Here is a 14,774-nt window from a genome sequence, read left to right on the forward strand (position 1 = left end):
GGCTGCTCAATGACCTCATGGCGTCTGCATCCTGCAATTGGGAGGCAAGACATGACAGCCTGAGCTCATCTGGTGAGTATCGAGAGGGGTGGCTTGGCGATGTGCTTCTTCCCCCTCTCCTTTGGCTGTTTACCTACGCCAAAAACTTGTGACACGTATACCCACGATTTGCCTACACCTCGCCGCTTTCAATGCGCAAGAGTGTCAACTACTTTTTTATCGTTCGATGTGGGAGATGAATCCAACGGTCTAGACAACCAGTCTGCTCCACCCTGATGCCATTGAAGATATGTGTGGCATTAGGACTAAAATCAGACAAACATATTGTAATCCAGTTCAGCATTGTTCGTTGCCACGCTGTGACTGCGTGATCCGCAACTACCTATATCATTTACTGCTATGTATACATGTAGACGTATCGATCCAAAGCCCATAATAACTCCGTATAATCCAAAAATACACACCAAATCCTTCTGAGATGTGCGTTATATATCGTCATCAAAATGCTTACTATCTAGCCAAAGAAGTGGCAACCGCAGAGAAGAAAAGCACGAAAAAAACATATATAACCCATCATATCTTGCTTGCAAAAATGACGCTCTCGTTCGTAAATGATAACAAAAACTTGGCCACCAAACGCCCGGTATAAAGAAACGATGTATCCATAGGGTAGGGATGCTCCTCTCTATGTAATAGGAGCTCGTCGTCAGCAAGAAACTGCATGTCTTGCCCTATTTTCAACAGTCAGTATCATATCTCGCGGTTAATCCGATAGACATTATTCAACTTACAGTCTTCTCCATGGAAAAGCTCTCTCAAAGCCTGCACCATTTCCACTGCAGCGGGGTCAAGCTCGCCCTGTTCGACGAAGCTATTATCGAACAAGGGATTGAAGCTCCTCGTGTTTGCATCCTTTGTATGTGTCTGGTAAAGATGATGAAACTGGTATGCAAACTGTTTGAAAGGCATGTTCTCCAGTTCCTTGCAGGTATCCAGAGCTAGTGATCTCTTGTATTTGGGAGAATACTTGTTCCTCAGGTCGATTTCGTTTTGCGACACGACGAAGTTATCTGCGGCGGTTTCAACAGCCTCCATGAAGAGACAAAGGACGAGGAATGATGCAAGACACGGCGCCCACTCCCGTCGAAGCTTCGGTTTAAGTGACTTGGAAAAGAGTTCAAAGAGATGCTGCATATCACGCAAGATGAGCTCGTCAATGAGAGACTTGATTTGCCGCGCTAGCACTCGGGGAGTGACCCAGGGGGTGTTCTGAGGCACAAGACCAGTTGGTTGGAGAGAGAGGATGGATTGGCGAGTTAAGCAGAGATGCCTGGTCATAACATAGTGCATTGTATAGATCGAAAGAGCCCGTTTGACCATGGTAGACTAATGCACAGTGAGTTACTCTCCCGCTGTAAGTTGGGTAATCATTCGTTTTACTTACATCGGACTTCTTTGCAAAGTTTTGTACGATGGAAAGAATTTTGTTAGGAAGCCTGGTAGACCTGAAGGAATCGGTCAACTGATCCGCGAGCAGCGGCTCGTTCACAAGGGCTTGAATATAACCCTTGGTCAGCTTCTTCATTTCGTCTTTTTGCGGCCCCTTATTAACCTCGATGCCAATGGGTGCCGACCCCTGGGATTGGAGATCAACATGGTCTTCGCCATTGCTCAGATGCCAGTGCTGTAAGACGTCACACGTCTTGGCCGTGAAAAACTTGGCCTGAAGCGTCAACGTAGTCGCAAACCGTGGGCCCGACGAAAGCTCAACATTGCAGAACTGCTCTGCTCCATTGACTGTGAAGCCCTCAACATTCTCCGTGATGAAGCTAGCCATGATATCCTTCTTGAAGTGCCCGCGGATAAACTCGGGGAACAAGACAGGCAAGAAGTCTTGAAACTGCCAGCAAACCACTTGCGGAACCTGGAGCATCAGCTTCTTGCAGTGCTTGCATGGCCTCTCCTTGTCACATTTGACCTTGCGGCTGTGACAGCAGAAGCATGCACCCACCCTCCGAACCTGCAGCGCGCTCTCCTTTGTCTCGTTTGCCAGGGGCCCCTTGCGACCTTTCTGTGTCGTCCTCATGGCCTCGAAGCACTCAAACGGGTTCGGCTTGCCAGCACGGGCACTAATCGTTGTCGGCGTGACAATGACAAACTTGCTGCTGGAAGCATCGCTCTTGTTCTTCTCAACTTTGCCGCCAATTACTTTGCGTATCGACTTCCCAGACTTGCTGCTCGCCTCGGACTTAATAGCAGGCGACCTAGGGCTCGAGGATGAGGCGGTACTTAGTTGGCTCGGCGAAGAGATCATTTCCTCAAACACAAACTTGTTTTCGGCAGCAGAAAGACTAGGACTGGTTTGGTTCCATGGTGACATGCTAGGATCTGAAGGCAGTGACTGAAGAACATTTTGCTGAGGTAACGACTGTGACGCAGGACTTGTCTGATTCATCACCGAGAACGAGTCGACCGGGAAGTCGTTCATAAAGGGCGTAAGATCTGTGTATACGCATCAATATCAATACAATGCTCTACACTCTCCACGGGGAAACCCACCATTGAGCTCTTGCGGCTGGAAGTTTGCCGTGCCAGACGGCATAAAGAGATACTGCTGCGGCGTCATGAACGCAGCATCGCCCTGTGTAAAGCTTGCATCCGCACTGCTGGGCGGCCGCTCAGCACCATTAGAAAACAGATCCGCTGTTACAAATTCGGTCTCTTGCTGATATGTGGTGCTGGCTGGGAGGAAGACTGTAGGATCCATGTCCACCATGGATCCTGGCGAAAGCCCGCCCTGGGACGGCGTGGAAACATGACCGACGATAGCGAAGCCGTTTAAGCTGCCGCTTGCAGGACTGGGGAGAAATCCGATGGACCCGGTGACAGATGCGCCGCTCGAATAATCAATGTATTGCCAAGATTCATCGGTGTCGCCATTAGAATCGAAGTCGTATGGTGAGGATCCAGCGTGCGGGGAGGCGTTTTGTGAGGTGACGGAAGCCATGGCGAAGTGATTATATCTGTATATTCGCTGCGGCAGTCGAATGAGATGAGAGAGATAGGCGGGTTAATGGCGTTGCGCCAAGTCGTCGCAAATTCGCTGTTCGTGGAGTCGGCACTCCGCAGCTTGTGAATCCCGGGGCTGCGATTTGATCGACCAGACTCACTCCATCTGGCTCAACTGCGAGAGTGTATCAGAGGTCCGGGAAACAAAAGATGCATCAGCGACAGCAATCCGGCGAGATTCCAGTTCCGGAATTAAATAAAATAAAATCAATCAATCAGCTGTCAAGACATGTTCATGTTCGGTCGCAAAAACAAAACCCAGCTCAGGCTGACCGTCGCTGTATCTCATGGTGGTCGCAGCGATTCAAGAGCATCTGGCGCTAAACCGGAATCGAATACCGAACCGCTTTGCCATCGATCGGATGCGACGCCGTCATTGGCGGCAGCGCGTGGGTCCAACGGCTGCTAGAGAGGCCCAGCCATTCACAGGGCAGCTCCGAAGCACATGCATGGCCCGTCCAAATCTGGAACTTGAGCATGTGTACCAAAGTATTTTGTTTCGAAGGTACGAGTACCCTACAGGAGCTTTGAATAATGAGTTTTGGTTTATATCATGGCTAATGAACTCATTGTGGTAGCTGTAAAATACCCAATTTCTACATGTTACCAAAAGAGCAGAAACTCTCCATCAGGATACAAATGTCTACTCGCTATAATAGCAGAACGTATTAAGTGATCCCTGTATCTACATATACTACGTGCAACGCAAGTATCTTCCTCAGCGCTATACAGAGGCAAAACCACCTGATACCGACAGTCTAATCGAGACACCGAGCCTCTTGGGTACCTACTCACAGCCTCACCTGATACTCGTGTCGTGTCGCCTCAACAAAGATTCTGCCTTGTATCCCAGAGCGCAATTTTCCATCTGCCTCGGATGACCCGATTTCTCCAATTCGCCCACATCAGTCTAAGACACCACGGTTGCACTCACACTCGGCTTCCTAGCTCAGGGCACATAATTAGCAGCCCGTCTAATATTCTTCATCAGCCGTCTATAGCAGCGTCCGCTTAGTACTATTCTAGGTTAGCAACGCACACAGACCAAATAATAGCTGTGCAATGGCCAATTCTACCCGAGAGATCACAGCATCAGTACCGATTGAACTTCATATGTACAGACATGTATACTCAGAATTCAAGAACATAACGACCAAAGCCCATTATTTTACTTGATTTTATGTGACAAAATACTCGACATCATAAAGGAGCATCAACTCCAATAAATACTGATCTTTACTCCATATAGTTACTCTCCCGAAACACATCATGCATGGAGAAAGCACGAACCATGCCCATCACCCTAGAACAAAGCCGTGATTCGAAGGTCATCTCACAGCATGTGTCCCCAGTCATTCCCATTCATTGGTCCTGGCCAACTCGTTATCATCAAAAGAATGCATAGAGCACATATCTCTAACAGTACAAAAGTATTACAGTCCAATCGTAACCCCCAACAATGACACAGCTGCCTCGCATATGCCTCACCCGGCTTCCCCTCCCTCCCGTAATACCGCCGCAACCTTTGCACTTTTGCCTGCTTGTTTCTCTCGTCAATGCAGTACTGTAGAATGTAGAGTTGATAATCATAGCACACCAATGCAGGCAATGCAGTAATATGCACCGGATTCTCACACCGACTGGTCAATTCTCAAGTACCTCATTTGTTATCAAAGCAAAATGTGGCTGCAAAACTCGTTCGCTGATGATGTCTGAACAATGAATGGAAGAGTGTCCTGCCAGCTTCCAAAATGCAAGGCTACCATGACACGAGCCATACTTGAAAGATGTTAAAAAAAGACAAGTATAAACAGAAGAACCAAGAGAAAAAAAAAATCATCGTAGCCAATCCCAATACAGCCTGTCAATTTACATTGCTAAAGCAGGCCGCCTTAGAGCGCAACTTTTAGGTCTACAAATCGTCATCATCATAGTGAATGCCCGTAGCATGACTCGATGTTTTGTGTGAACTAACTCAACTGGTCAGTTATGGACGTGAGAATAAACAATATAAGCCTTGAAGGAATGGTGGCATACATGAGTATTCGTTTTCTCGTTATTCGTTTTTTGCATTGTGAGGGAACATGAAAAGATAAAAAAAGGAAATCATAAATCATTTTCAAATCTGCAGTCTCATGATAAACGTGATCATTAATGCCAAAAAAGAGACTGGTAGAGATGGGGGAGAAGGCTTAGGATCGGAATCGTGCGCTGGCACGCTCCTGAATCTGCTTCTCCGTTGAAACGTATAGCCGGTCGAGATAGTCCATCGCCGACGCATCCTTCAGGATTTTAGCCACCTGAATTCCAGCAGAAATGAGCTGGAGGATGTTTCGATCATCTTTCAGAGGGCGGCTCTGATGCTTGGCAGCGTGCCGCATCTCGAGTGAGTTCTCGAGGATGGTGACAAACTGCTTAATTTGTCCATTGTAGAGGACTCTGGCGGGAATCCGTCTCTTGGTGGCAAGCCTCTTCAAAAGGTAAACCCACTCGGTCCACTCGCGATCCTGTGGCCGCTCTACGGGCCTCATGTCTTGAGTCAACGGAATTGGGAATTGGTATTTGGCCACAAAGTCGTAGGCGCATTGCGATAGCCGGTCATTGACCTGGTTGAGAACGTTATCCTGCTCTTGCACGTGAAGGTTGGTTGGCAGATGTGGGAGCTCTCTCTCCTGCATAGCAATAACATCGGGTGGCGGGCGCTGCAAGAATTGATGCGGGCCATCAAACTCGTCTCGGTTCGATGGTCGTCGCTGCGCTCGAGGTTTGTTGTTTTGTTGCTTTGGCTTGTTGGTGGGAATGACCATATCCAGTCCATTGTCCAAAGAGTAATCGGACAGGCTAGGGGACGCAATGATATCATCAACAGATCCCGTCGGCGAATACCTGCCTTGTCCATCCCAAGCAGATGATCTGCTGCGCTTGTGGGATCCATATACTGAGTTGGAGTAGACCGAGCTGGAGCAGTTGTTTGTCATGGGAGGAGAACGAGGAACATAGGACGGCTGGGTCGACACCGCGGGTTCGATTCTCGTGTAATGACCATTGGATGGTGCGGGAGGGCTGTCAGCCCATGGATAGGTGCTGGACGAGAGGTTCAGGCTTCAAAAAGAGACTATTGTTAGCTTGGCATTCGTCAATGGGCTCCGTTGTGGCCTATCTTGTCTTACCTAGAGATGGGATAAAGGTTACCCGCCAGCCTGCCGCCATTGTATGGCTCGGAGAAGAGGCTACACTCGTGTTAGTCAAATTGGGTTCTCGTAATTGGCTGGTGATGATCATTTCGCACCTGCGAGGCGGGTTCCAGTGGCCGTTGGAGGCGGAAGGCATGTTGTAAGCAAATCCTGGCTGGGCCATGTTTTCAGGGCTCATAATGTAACGGAATACGTCCGGGAGTAGTTGGATAAACAGACAACAAGCTGAAACAAGAACAGTATATATATGCCTGCTTTAAGAAAAACAGGACAGCAAGGGGAGAGAATGCAAAAATTCAAGTTAGGCAAAAGGGAACGCAAATGAGTTCAAAACAGCACTGGTTGAAGCCTGTAGAGTCCGGCAAATGCAAATCCAGAGAGCACCTTGGGCATTGGTCCTATTGCGAGCAATCCAAGAGGGGTTTTCCAAAGCTTCCCGAAGGGAGATCCAAGGGGAAAGCGGTATTCCGAGGAAGATGAAGGTCTGGTCCTTTGGGTCTCTCTCACAAGGTGAGCTATAGCTATAGGCGGTGTGTTGGAACAGCCAAGGCGACCAATCCAGAAAGGCCAACTTCAAACTGGGCTGTAGGTCCCTGGGGGTATGTAAGTTGTATCAGGCACTAAATTCAGTGCGAAGGCCCGAATCGTCCTTTGAGGATCCAATCTTCCAGGCAATAGAGGAATAGACACTGCTCGTCTAGGCAAGATAGACCTGTCAGACAAATGCTTCGTCAGCCCGGAATGGACACGCTTTATGTACTATGCATGGTCAAGCTCACTGGCAGTTGAGCACTCGTTAGTCCCTTCAGGGCAGAGCAGGGCAGCCCCGGTCTCAGTCGATCACTAGCGATGCTCGGGTTGGCATTGAGAAGCGCGAGGAACCCGCCGGAAAAAAAACAAAGAGAGAGGAGAAGAGAGGTGCGGGAGGCAAATCGACAGGCACAGCCAAGCTTCGGTGCGGTGCGTCGTGGCCTCTTGTTTCGTCCCAAGTAATCGGGCGCCTACGACTAGATCCGGGGTCAACGGGCCCGCGCTTGTGAGGCAAGGGGAAGCTCTTCATACGTGGGCTCGTACTTGTAATGTGTTCTTCTGCGTGCTTCTCTGCTATGCTATTAGATAGTAGTTGTGTGCCGGTGGAGCGCGTTGTGGACGGCGGGAGACGTCGGTGGGACGAGGTGCCGTATCAAGGTCAAGGGTGCGAGCCGAGAGCTAAGGAACGCTGCAACCAATCTGTGGCTTACAGCAAATGATAGTACCAGAGTGGCAAACTCCCGAGGCTGTTTCATGACGCGGGTGATGCTCGCCAACCTGCTTTTTGGAGGAGGAGGAAGCAAAGTTGATTCATGGATCTTGTCGCCTTGCAGGACCAGGACCTTGAGGAGCGAAGCACACGATCGTGGGGTAAGGGCAGGCTTTTGGTTGGGCTCCGCTGATTGTTGCCCAAAGGCGAGCCGACGCTCAAAGCAGACATAGCCGTTGGGGTCCGGAAATGAAATTGGAGGCAGGGAAAAGGGCGATGGGGAACCGGCAAGGGAGCGGCGGCTTTGGTAGGCTGATGCGAGCTTTGGGCATCAAAATTAGGCTGCACCCGCTCCCAGCCCAACCACATTGATCCGGACCGCTGCCCACTTAGATCAAGGCATAGGCCACACGCGATTGGAAACATTCATGCGGCCAGAAGCAAGTGACGAGGGATTCAGCCGAACGCCCGCGTCCCAGGCAGGCAGGCAGGCAGGATATCCTCGAGCTTCGCTGAGACAGACGTTGCAAGTCTGGGGTAGAATCGGCCAACCCGGCTGAATTCCTACAGACCAACATGAACCTAGTAGACTTGTGCTAGCAGGAGGAGGCAGCTCCCGGCTTTCACGTTGGTTGAGGTATATGCATGTCGTTCGCACGCACATCCTATGAGATGAGAGAACCCAGATTTAGGAGGAGGGGAAAAGGATGGAGGAAAAATGCCAAGCAGTAGTGCTGGTACGATACGGGTAGTTCAGGTAGTTACCTACCTAGTAGTAGTGCTAGGGGAGAGCTCAGAGCTAGGTACAGCAAGCTCGGAGCTGGTCGATTGGGCAATTGGGATTGAAGCTGGATCGGGGATAAGCGAGGACGCGCGACAAGGTCTGGTCAAGGACATGGATGAACCCGTTCATGGGTTATACAAGAATCGATCGCAATTTCTCGACGGCCTCTAGAACCTGCTGGGTACCGGGAGCAAACGAATCGACTAACACCAATCCAGGTGCTCTGCAAGGTACCAGGCATGTACTGTGCTGTACTTCCTACTGACGGCATCTCTGCCATGTGCTTGGGATGACTTCAAATTCGTACGACTACGTATACGTAGATAATCTACCATTTAATTACTTCGGTTTCGGGTCACGGAGCGGATAGCTGGTCTACTCTACCAGTACCTTGCAGAAGAGGAGAGCTCGAGATTTCTCCTAGTGCATTGCTCACCGCGGTGCGTGAGCACAGTTTCTTACTAATAGCAACACCCGAAAGGTAATATGGCTTCATGCCGCATTGAACTACCCGAATTGCAGAATACGAGCATCACTACTTACGAGTACTTGCACATGTCATACGGAGCACAAGCCCGAGCACCATCCGAGACATGTTATTCTAGAAATCTTGGCCAATGCAGATGAGGAGCCAGACAATACGAATCAACCAGTTAGTACAGGTAAAACCTTGACAGCAGGTCTCAATCAACCGCCCCGGTTACATCCGCCAAACCTTGTTTTCGGTGTGGAGCGCCGGACAAGGTGGATCCAACTTCAAACGATCGGCGGACTGGGCAGCAAGGTATTTAAAGAAGCAGCACTTGATTTCAGCTCTCCGTATAAAACGGAGATTGTTAGTGTGGGATCACAGGTGAAAAGGTACACTCGTAATAGATGTGGCTCAGCAACCTGTTCGCAACCAAGACCCGAATAGCAATAGTCCAGGGATCCTGAGTATGAAGTTGATGGAATAGAGGGATCGGCATGAACGGGAAAACAACCGCTTGGCTGTAGTTAAATTGGGTAGCCACTTCATCTACCCAGTACAATCACGCCAAGCAGCCCAATGGGCTGATTCCAGCGCTTCCAAGAAACAAGAAAAGAAAGTATCCATCTGATAGTATTTGTACAGCGTAATTTTATGCATCATAGAAGATTCTATAAAGCAACTGTAAAATTGTCTGGGCATCCATCGAATGCCCAATTCGCCCGTGTCCGGTGTGAAGCTGGCGATCCAATATCCCCGTGAATGAAACCGAGCATGCTTATGCGCACAGCACTTGCTGCATTTCTGCCAGAGGCGGAAGGTATTATGGCAACAAAGAGATCCGATAGGGCCTTGTATTTCATCTGCTGTTTCATCTGGCGATGAACCGTCCTGCCTTTGTTACAGGGCGCTTATGGGGGAAAGGCTCAGCCTCTTCCATCGAAGAAATGGAGCTGTAGGGCCAGTAAGACGCAGGAATCGCACCGTTGCTATTAGGAATAGCATCCTTTTCCATGGAAATCCGGAAGCAGCTACAAACCCTTTCGTCCGGCTGGATTAGCATGTAGTTTCAATGATGGATTTGATTTCCAGGAATTCATGGTGAGAACGTATATCGTCGGTGTGTTTTGTTTCTGCTCGATTTCAGAGAGGGGGAGAGGATGGTTCAGATAGCGAGCGGGTAGATAACGCTGGATTAGCTAATCCAGCCTCGTGGGCGGTCTCGACTTTGTATCAACTTCAGCCATGCATATCCAACCCGTCTCATCAGTTCTCTTTTATTTGAATGGCTCACCTGGCACCGCACGGTGACGAAATGGCTGAACGAGTGCATAAAAACGTTTCTGCGTGACCATGACTGCGGCTCTTTATTCGTCTGCAACGCTCCCTGCCTGCATGCCAGCGCATCTCGTCTGGCGACATTCTGGCCGCTCGTGCTGATAACCCCGCTTCCAAGACTCTCTAAGCGGCCAACGAGAGGCCCGAGATGCCCTCAAGCGGTCCACCATGTCACAGCTTCACCATGTCGAGAGCAAATGGATGGCCACCGTTTGGTTCGCTTGACACGACCTTCGACAGCGTGTACAACGCATGGACTGATTTAGCTGCTCTTGGTGCGGCTTCCGGCTACAGCGGAACGCGCTCTCGTCTTTCACGAGGAAAACACCACACCCGAGTTGTTTTCTTCGCTCGGGGGTGGCCCGAGATGACTCCATACTACCTCGACCATGCCTAGCACTGCTAGCTACTGACCAGGGATGATTTCAGCCGCTCTACTCTGAACAAGCGCCCGTACAGTTCTAATGGGACTGGCAATTTAACGGCAACAAGCACAAGCAGTTGCTTCACAGCCCGTCTCACTGCTCGAGTTTTCTTTCTTCCTGCGGCGAGGCAATATATGGCCAACAAAGCAGCCGCAGCGTCGCCTCACCGACCGGCTCCGCCCTGCAGCTTCAGATATCGAGGAGAAAATTTTTCGTTGGTGCCCGCCTACTCGACAATTACTGCACTGCTGTGTTGTCCTGCAGCCATCATCACTACTCATCACATTGCACGACGGCGCTCGTCATTGATAGGACCCTGGTAGACCTCCTGCTCCACTAAGTCCATTCAACAGCCAAGGAAGAGACCCGGTCAGCGCCAGCACACCATGCAGGCCCCTGTAAAGCGAGCCTATCATGCTTCATCATGTCGCGCCAGCGCACTCCTGCGGCCAGCACAGAGGCCGTTACGGCGGCCGTCTATTGGCACGCGGAGTGGTGAGACATCCTGGCAGCGGGGGTGTTGCCTCTCTTCTGATCGGGAGTCAGACTGGACCGCAACGATAAAACCCGCAGGGCCCCCTCGTTGCCCAACGTTCTCTCTTGATTCTTCTTTCAGCCCAACGGTTTCTGCCCAAAACATCCTTGAATCCCTCAAGACCGCCTTTTCGCTACTCAATTGTATCCACTTGCAAGCCCCCATCTCATCAGTCAGCCGACGGGAACTGCAAGCCATTCCAAGGAACCGTTTTTTTTTTTTGCCTCCTACATCACTTCGATCTTTACCGTCAACTTATTCCAGGTTGACCTGCCGGATCTCCCATCCAGGGCCTGTTCACAGATTCCATCTGGGATACAATGACAGTTGCTCTTGTGCCTCACCAGGCCACCATGCCCAACTACAACGTTGACCTTAATGAGGTCTCTTCGCTGCCCAGGTACTGTTTTCTTTATGCTCAGGATATTGCGTGTTTTTGTTTCTTTTGCTTTTGAGCGGTTTACTTTGTTTGTTGCACATGTTGAGCGAAAATCATGTACATTTCTTTTCTCTGTCAGCATTGTCTTGCCGCCATGAAACCAGCCACAGGATACGTCCCGGATGCCAAAAAGCCATGGAATAGCCACGCGGACCTTCTCACGCGGAGCACAAATCTTTTGGAACAGGACTTGTCCAGCCGGGCAAGGAAACAAATAAGAAATCAATGATATATATACTTTTTTGGCCTCGTGCCAGCGGTGAGTACGGTCCGCCATTTGAATTGAAGCGACAGGTTTTCGACACCTTCCATTGGCCAAATGCTTGCGTGAGCCACGTGTATACTGCGGAGAACCAACGGAGCCCAAGTAACCTCTGGACCGGACCATTGAGCGAAATCGCGGACCTGCTTTTCTGGATCTCGGGATTACCCTTCACCGCACGACTACGATTGTACAGCTGGCCATAAGCGGTCTACACGTGGACCTGAACGAAAATGCAGTTTTATTTGACTGCGAACGCAAACTTGCAGAAGCGGATCTTTGACAACTGGCCTTACTCTGAGCTGGACCTGCTTCACCGACTCCAGAACAAATGGATCCCTCGACTCACGTGTCTGGACCTTGTTGGCCTTTCGACTCGAACTGTATGTGCGACTGAATTTTCTTGTTAGCTTTGTTTCAATTGCGCTGCCTTTTGTTCTCCCTTGGCCTGCCTAGCCTGGAATCACAAATGTCGAACCAGAAGACCTTGACCTGGAGCACTGGATACGCCAACACTTTCGCACCATTGGAGCTGGAACCCCATTATGCACACTAGTCGTGGACTTATGAGGACTTGCTGTCAGAATGACTGCCTCTTTCTTCAATATGGCTCGGTTTGTGTGACCATGTAACCCCCAATATACCATCCGCCCAGCTTACTAACCCCCAATTGTAGGATCAAAGTTGACTCCCAATGCCAAGTTTTAACTTTCTTTTCATGTTGTGCAATTTTGGTAGTGGTGAGAACAGCACACTAACCTGACTTAGCGACTTCAGCTACCCCCAGTCATCCATGGCCTCGACTGCCCCTGCCATGTTTTCTTTTTCTCACACAGAACCATCGGCGGACCATATGAATGGTTCGTCATGGGGTGCAAACACAGAAGGGCCACAGACCTTACATGATTACCCGGACAATGGATCATCGCACTCAGGAGATGCCGAGGAGTTTCTTTTTACATCTGGTCATAACTCACCTAGGGGACCAAGACTTGATCAGGTCCAACCTGCTGATGTGGCATGGACCGCCGCTCCCAAAGCAGTAATGTCCATCGCCTCCGGAGCCCAGGCTATGTCTCGAGCTAGCTCGAGCCGCTCCCACGTCTCTGCTGTCTCACAGACACAGATGTCTAATATGAGCGTTAGAGGTAATGCACAAGTTTTCCGGAGTGGACCTCAATCTACTGGCTCCATGGCCGGAATGGATTCCTGTCTGTTGCTGGACTCAGATGCCCACGGTGTTCAATCCCAAATGTACCCCTGGCACGACTACTCTCTCGAAATGAACCTTGGCGCCGAAAACGTTGCTTTCCCTGTCCCCAGCATGAACCCTCTCCATTTGGTTCCTTCACAGATGCACCTTGCCAATGATGCCATTCCGGATACGTCATCCCCCAGCAACTGGGACTGCTTTTCTAGCTCCATCTCCAGAACTTCCTCCCCTGCCACTATTGATGAAGCATGGCAAGCTGCTCCTTTTAGCCCTGAAACCTCCCCCGAAACTTGCCCATCACCTAGGTATGTTACCTTCCAAGCTGGGGACGAACAATCTTCTTACCGGCTCGGTTCGTCTAGAGACAGAAAATTCCACATGATGACGGAGCACAACGTCTCCCAGTTGGAAGATGCCTCCGCTCTTCCTCAAGCCTATACTGCCCGCCGACAGGGAAGTGAGGGAGAGTCTGCCAGAGATCATGCCTTGTACAAGAACGTTTCTCCCCGGGAGGACGGTCTCTTTCACTGCCCTTGGGAAGGCCAGCCAAACTGCAACCACAGGCCCGAGAAGCTTAAGTGCAACTATGAGTAAGTTGGATCAACTCGCGTCTCATTTTTTTTCTCTTTCTTGAAAAAGCTAACACTCATTGCAGCAAGTTTGTTGACTCTCACTTGAAGCCCTACCGCTGCAAGGCTGAGGCTTGCGAGGGTGCCAGGTTTTCTTCCACTGCCTGCCTTCTTCGTCATGAGCGTGAAGCCCATGGTCTGCACGGCCACGGCGATAAGCCTTTCCTTTGCATGTATGAAGGTTGTGAGCGATCCATTCTTGGCAGCGGATTCCCGCGTCAGTGGAACCTTCGGGACCACATGAAGCGAGTTCACAATGACCACGGTAGCGCTGGTGCCTCCCCTACTGGGGCTGCTCAGCAGGCTACCAAGGGACGGAAGCGCAAGTCTGACGCTGAAGCCCAAGGCTCTCCCAGCCGCAAGGCCTCGATCAAGTCGATGCCGGCTCCAGAGCCCAAGCAGCCTCCTGTCAAGCCTCTTATTGAACAGTGGCTGGAACAGCGCAAGGCATTGGAGACCTTTGTCCAGCGTATGGACAAGCCTGATCTCCAGAGTCTTCAGCACATTGCGGAGGCCCAGAAGCATCTTGAGATTATGGTCAAGATGGCTACTGATGCGACCACCGTCACCCCCAAGACGGAGATGCAAACCGGTCGCCGATACTTTTAAGGTGTCGAATGCAAGTTGGTGATTCTTTCGTTTATATTACGCTGCACCAGCGGCTTTTTTCTATGTCTATATACATACACAGGACGGCCGCTCGCGTCTTTGAAAGACGCTGAGCTCACCGGGAAATGACTCCCAAGGGACGTACCGCGAGTAACAGTCTCGCAGAGTGGGTTACGTCCATCACGGACTGCTAAGCCGAGCAGGGCTGCTGGACCAGGGTTTTTCTTCATGTTACTTCAGTGTTTTTTCTCCTTACGGATGGATCAAAAGCATCGTACTTGTTCTGGTTTGAACATTAAAAGTATTGGATTCGGAAAGGAATGGAAGGGTTTGGAAGGGAAAGGAAAGGATAAACAGCGTTTCATGTTCTATTTTTCTTTTTATTTGTTTTGTCAATACCCACGATTTATGACCTTGTTTAGATTTTAGATGCTTGTTTTTGAGCATGCACCATTCGCTCAACCAGTTTCGACTGGCAGTTGTTTCCTTAGTTTAGCTTTTTACTTTGAATATGTTTTCATTGTTTTATGAATGAATATTGAGCAGCACTACTGGCAGACCCGACTTT

At 50.1% G+C, this 14,774-nt stretch overlaps 3 protein-coding genes across 3 annotated transcripts; 1 reads left to right on the forward strand and 2 right to left on the reverse strand.

Annotated features, from left to right (window-relative positions):
• Positions 1-330: 330 nt before the first annotated feature.
• Positions 331-3,305, reverse strand: V8C40DRAFT_241073 (Zn(II)2Cys6 transcription factor domain-containing protein). The gene is made up of 4 exons (XM_083214950.1): positions 2,560-3,305; positions 1,445-2,502; positions 792-1,386; positions 331-731 (listed from the first exon to the last, which is right to left on the reverse strand). Exons 1-4 carry the CDS (start codon positions 3,005-3,007, stop codon positions 574-576), a joined length of 2,259 nt encoding a protein of 752 aa, XP_083074921.1. The 5' UTR covers positions 3,008-3,305; the 3' UTR covers positions 331-573.
• Positions 3,306-5,261: 1,956 nt separating this feature from the next.
• V8C40DRAFT_264411 (uncharacterized protein) lies at positions 5,262-6,441 on the reverse strand (the record flags this gene model as incomplete). Its single annotated transcript, XM_083219530.1, has 3 exons — positions 5,262-6,171; positions 6,240-6,299; positions 6,359-6,441. 3 exons carry the CDS (start codon positions 6,439-6,441, stop codon positions 5,262-5,264), a joined length of 1,053 nt encoding a protein of 350 aa, XP_083074922.1.
• A 4,687-nt stretch (positions 6,442-11,128) lies between these two features.
• On the forward strand, positions 11,129-14,766 carry V8C40DRAFT_241089 (uncharacterized protein). Its single transcript, XM_083214951.1, has 4 exons — positions 11,129-11,454; positions 12,524-13,273; positions 13,331-13,558; positions 13,624-14,766. Exons 1-4 carry the CDS (start codon positions 11,375-11,377, stop codon positions 14,204-14,206), a joined length of 1,641 nt encoding a protein of 546 aa, XP_083074923.1. The 5' UTR covers positions 11,129-11,374; the 3' UTR covers positions 14,207-14,766.
• Positions 14,767-14,774: the final 8 nt, after the last annotated feature.

The sequence above is a fragment of the Trichoderma camerunense genome (assembly GCF_050948025.1).
Source record: "Trichoderma camerunense strain CBS 138272 chromosome Unknown V8C40scaffold_6, whole genome shotgun sequence".
NCBI classification, from domain to species: domain Eukaryota; kingdom Fungi; phylum Ascomycota; class Sordariomycetes; order Hypocreales; family Hypocreaceae; genus Trichoderma; species Trichoderma camerunense.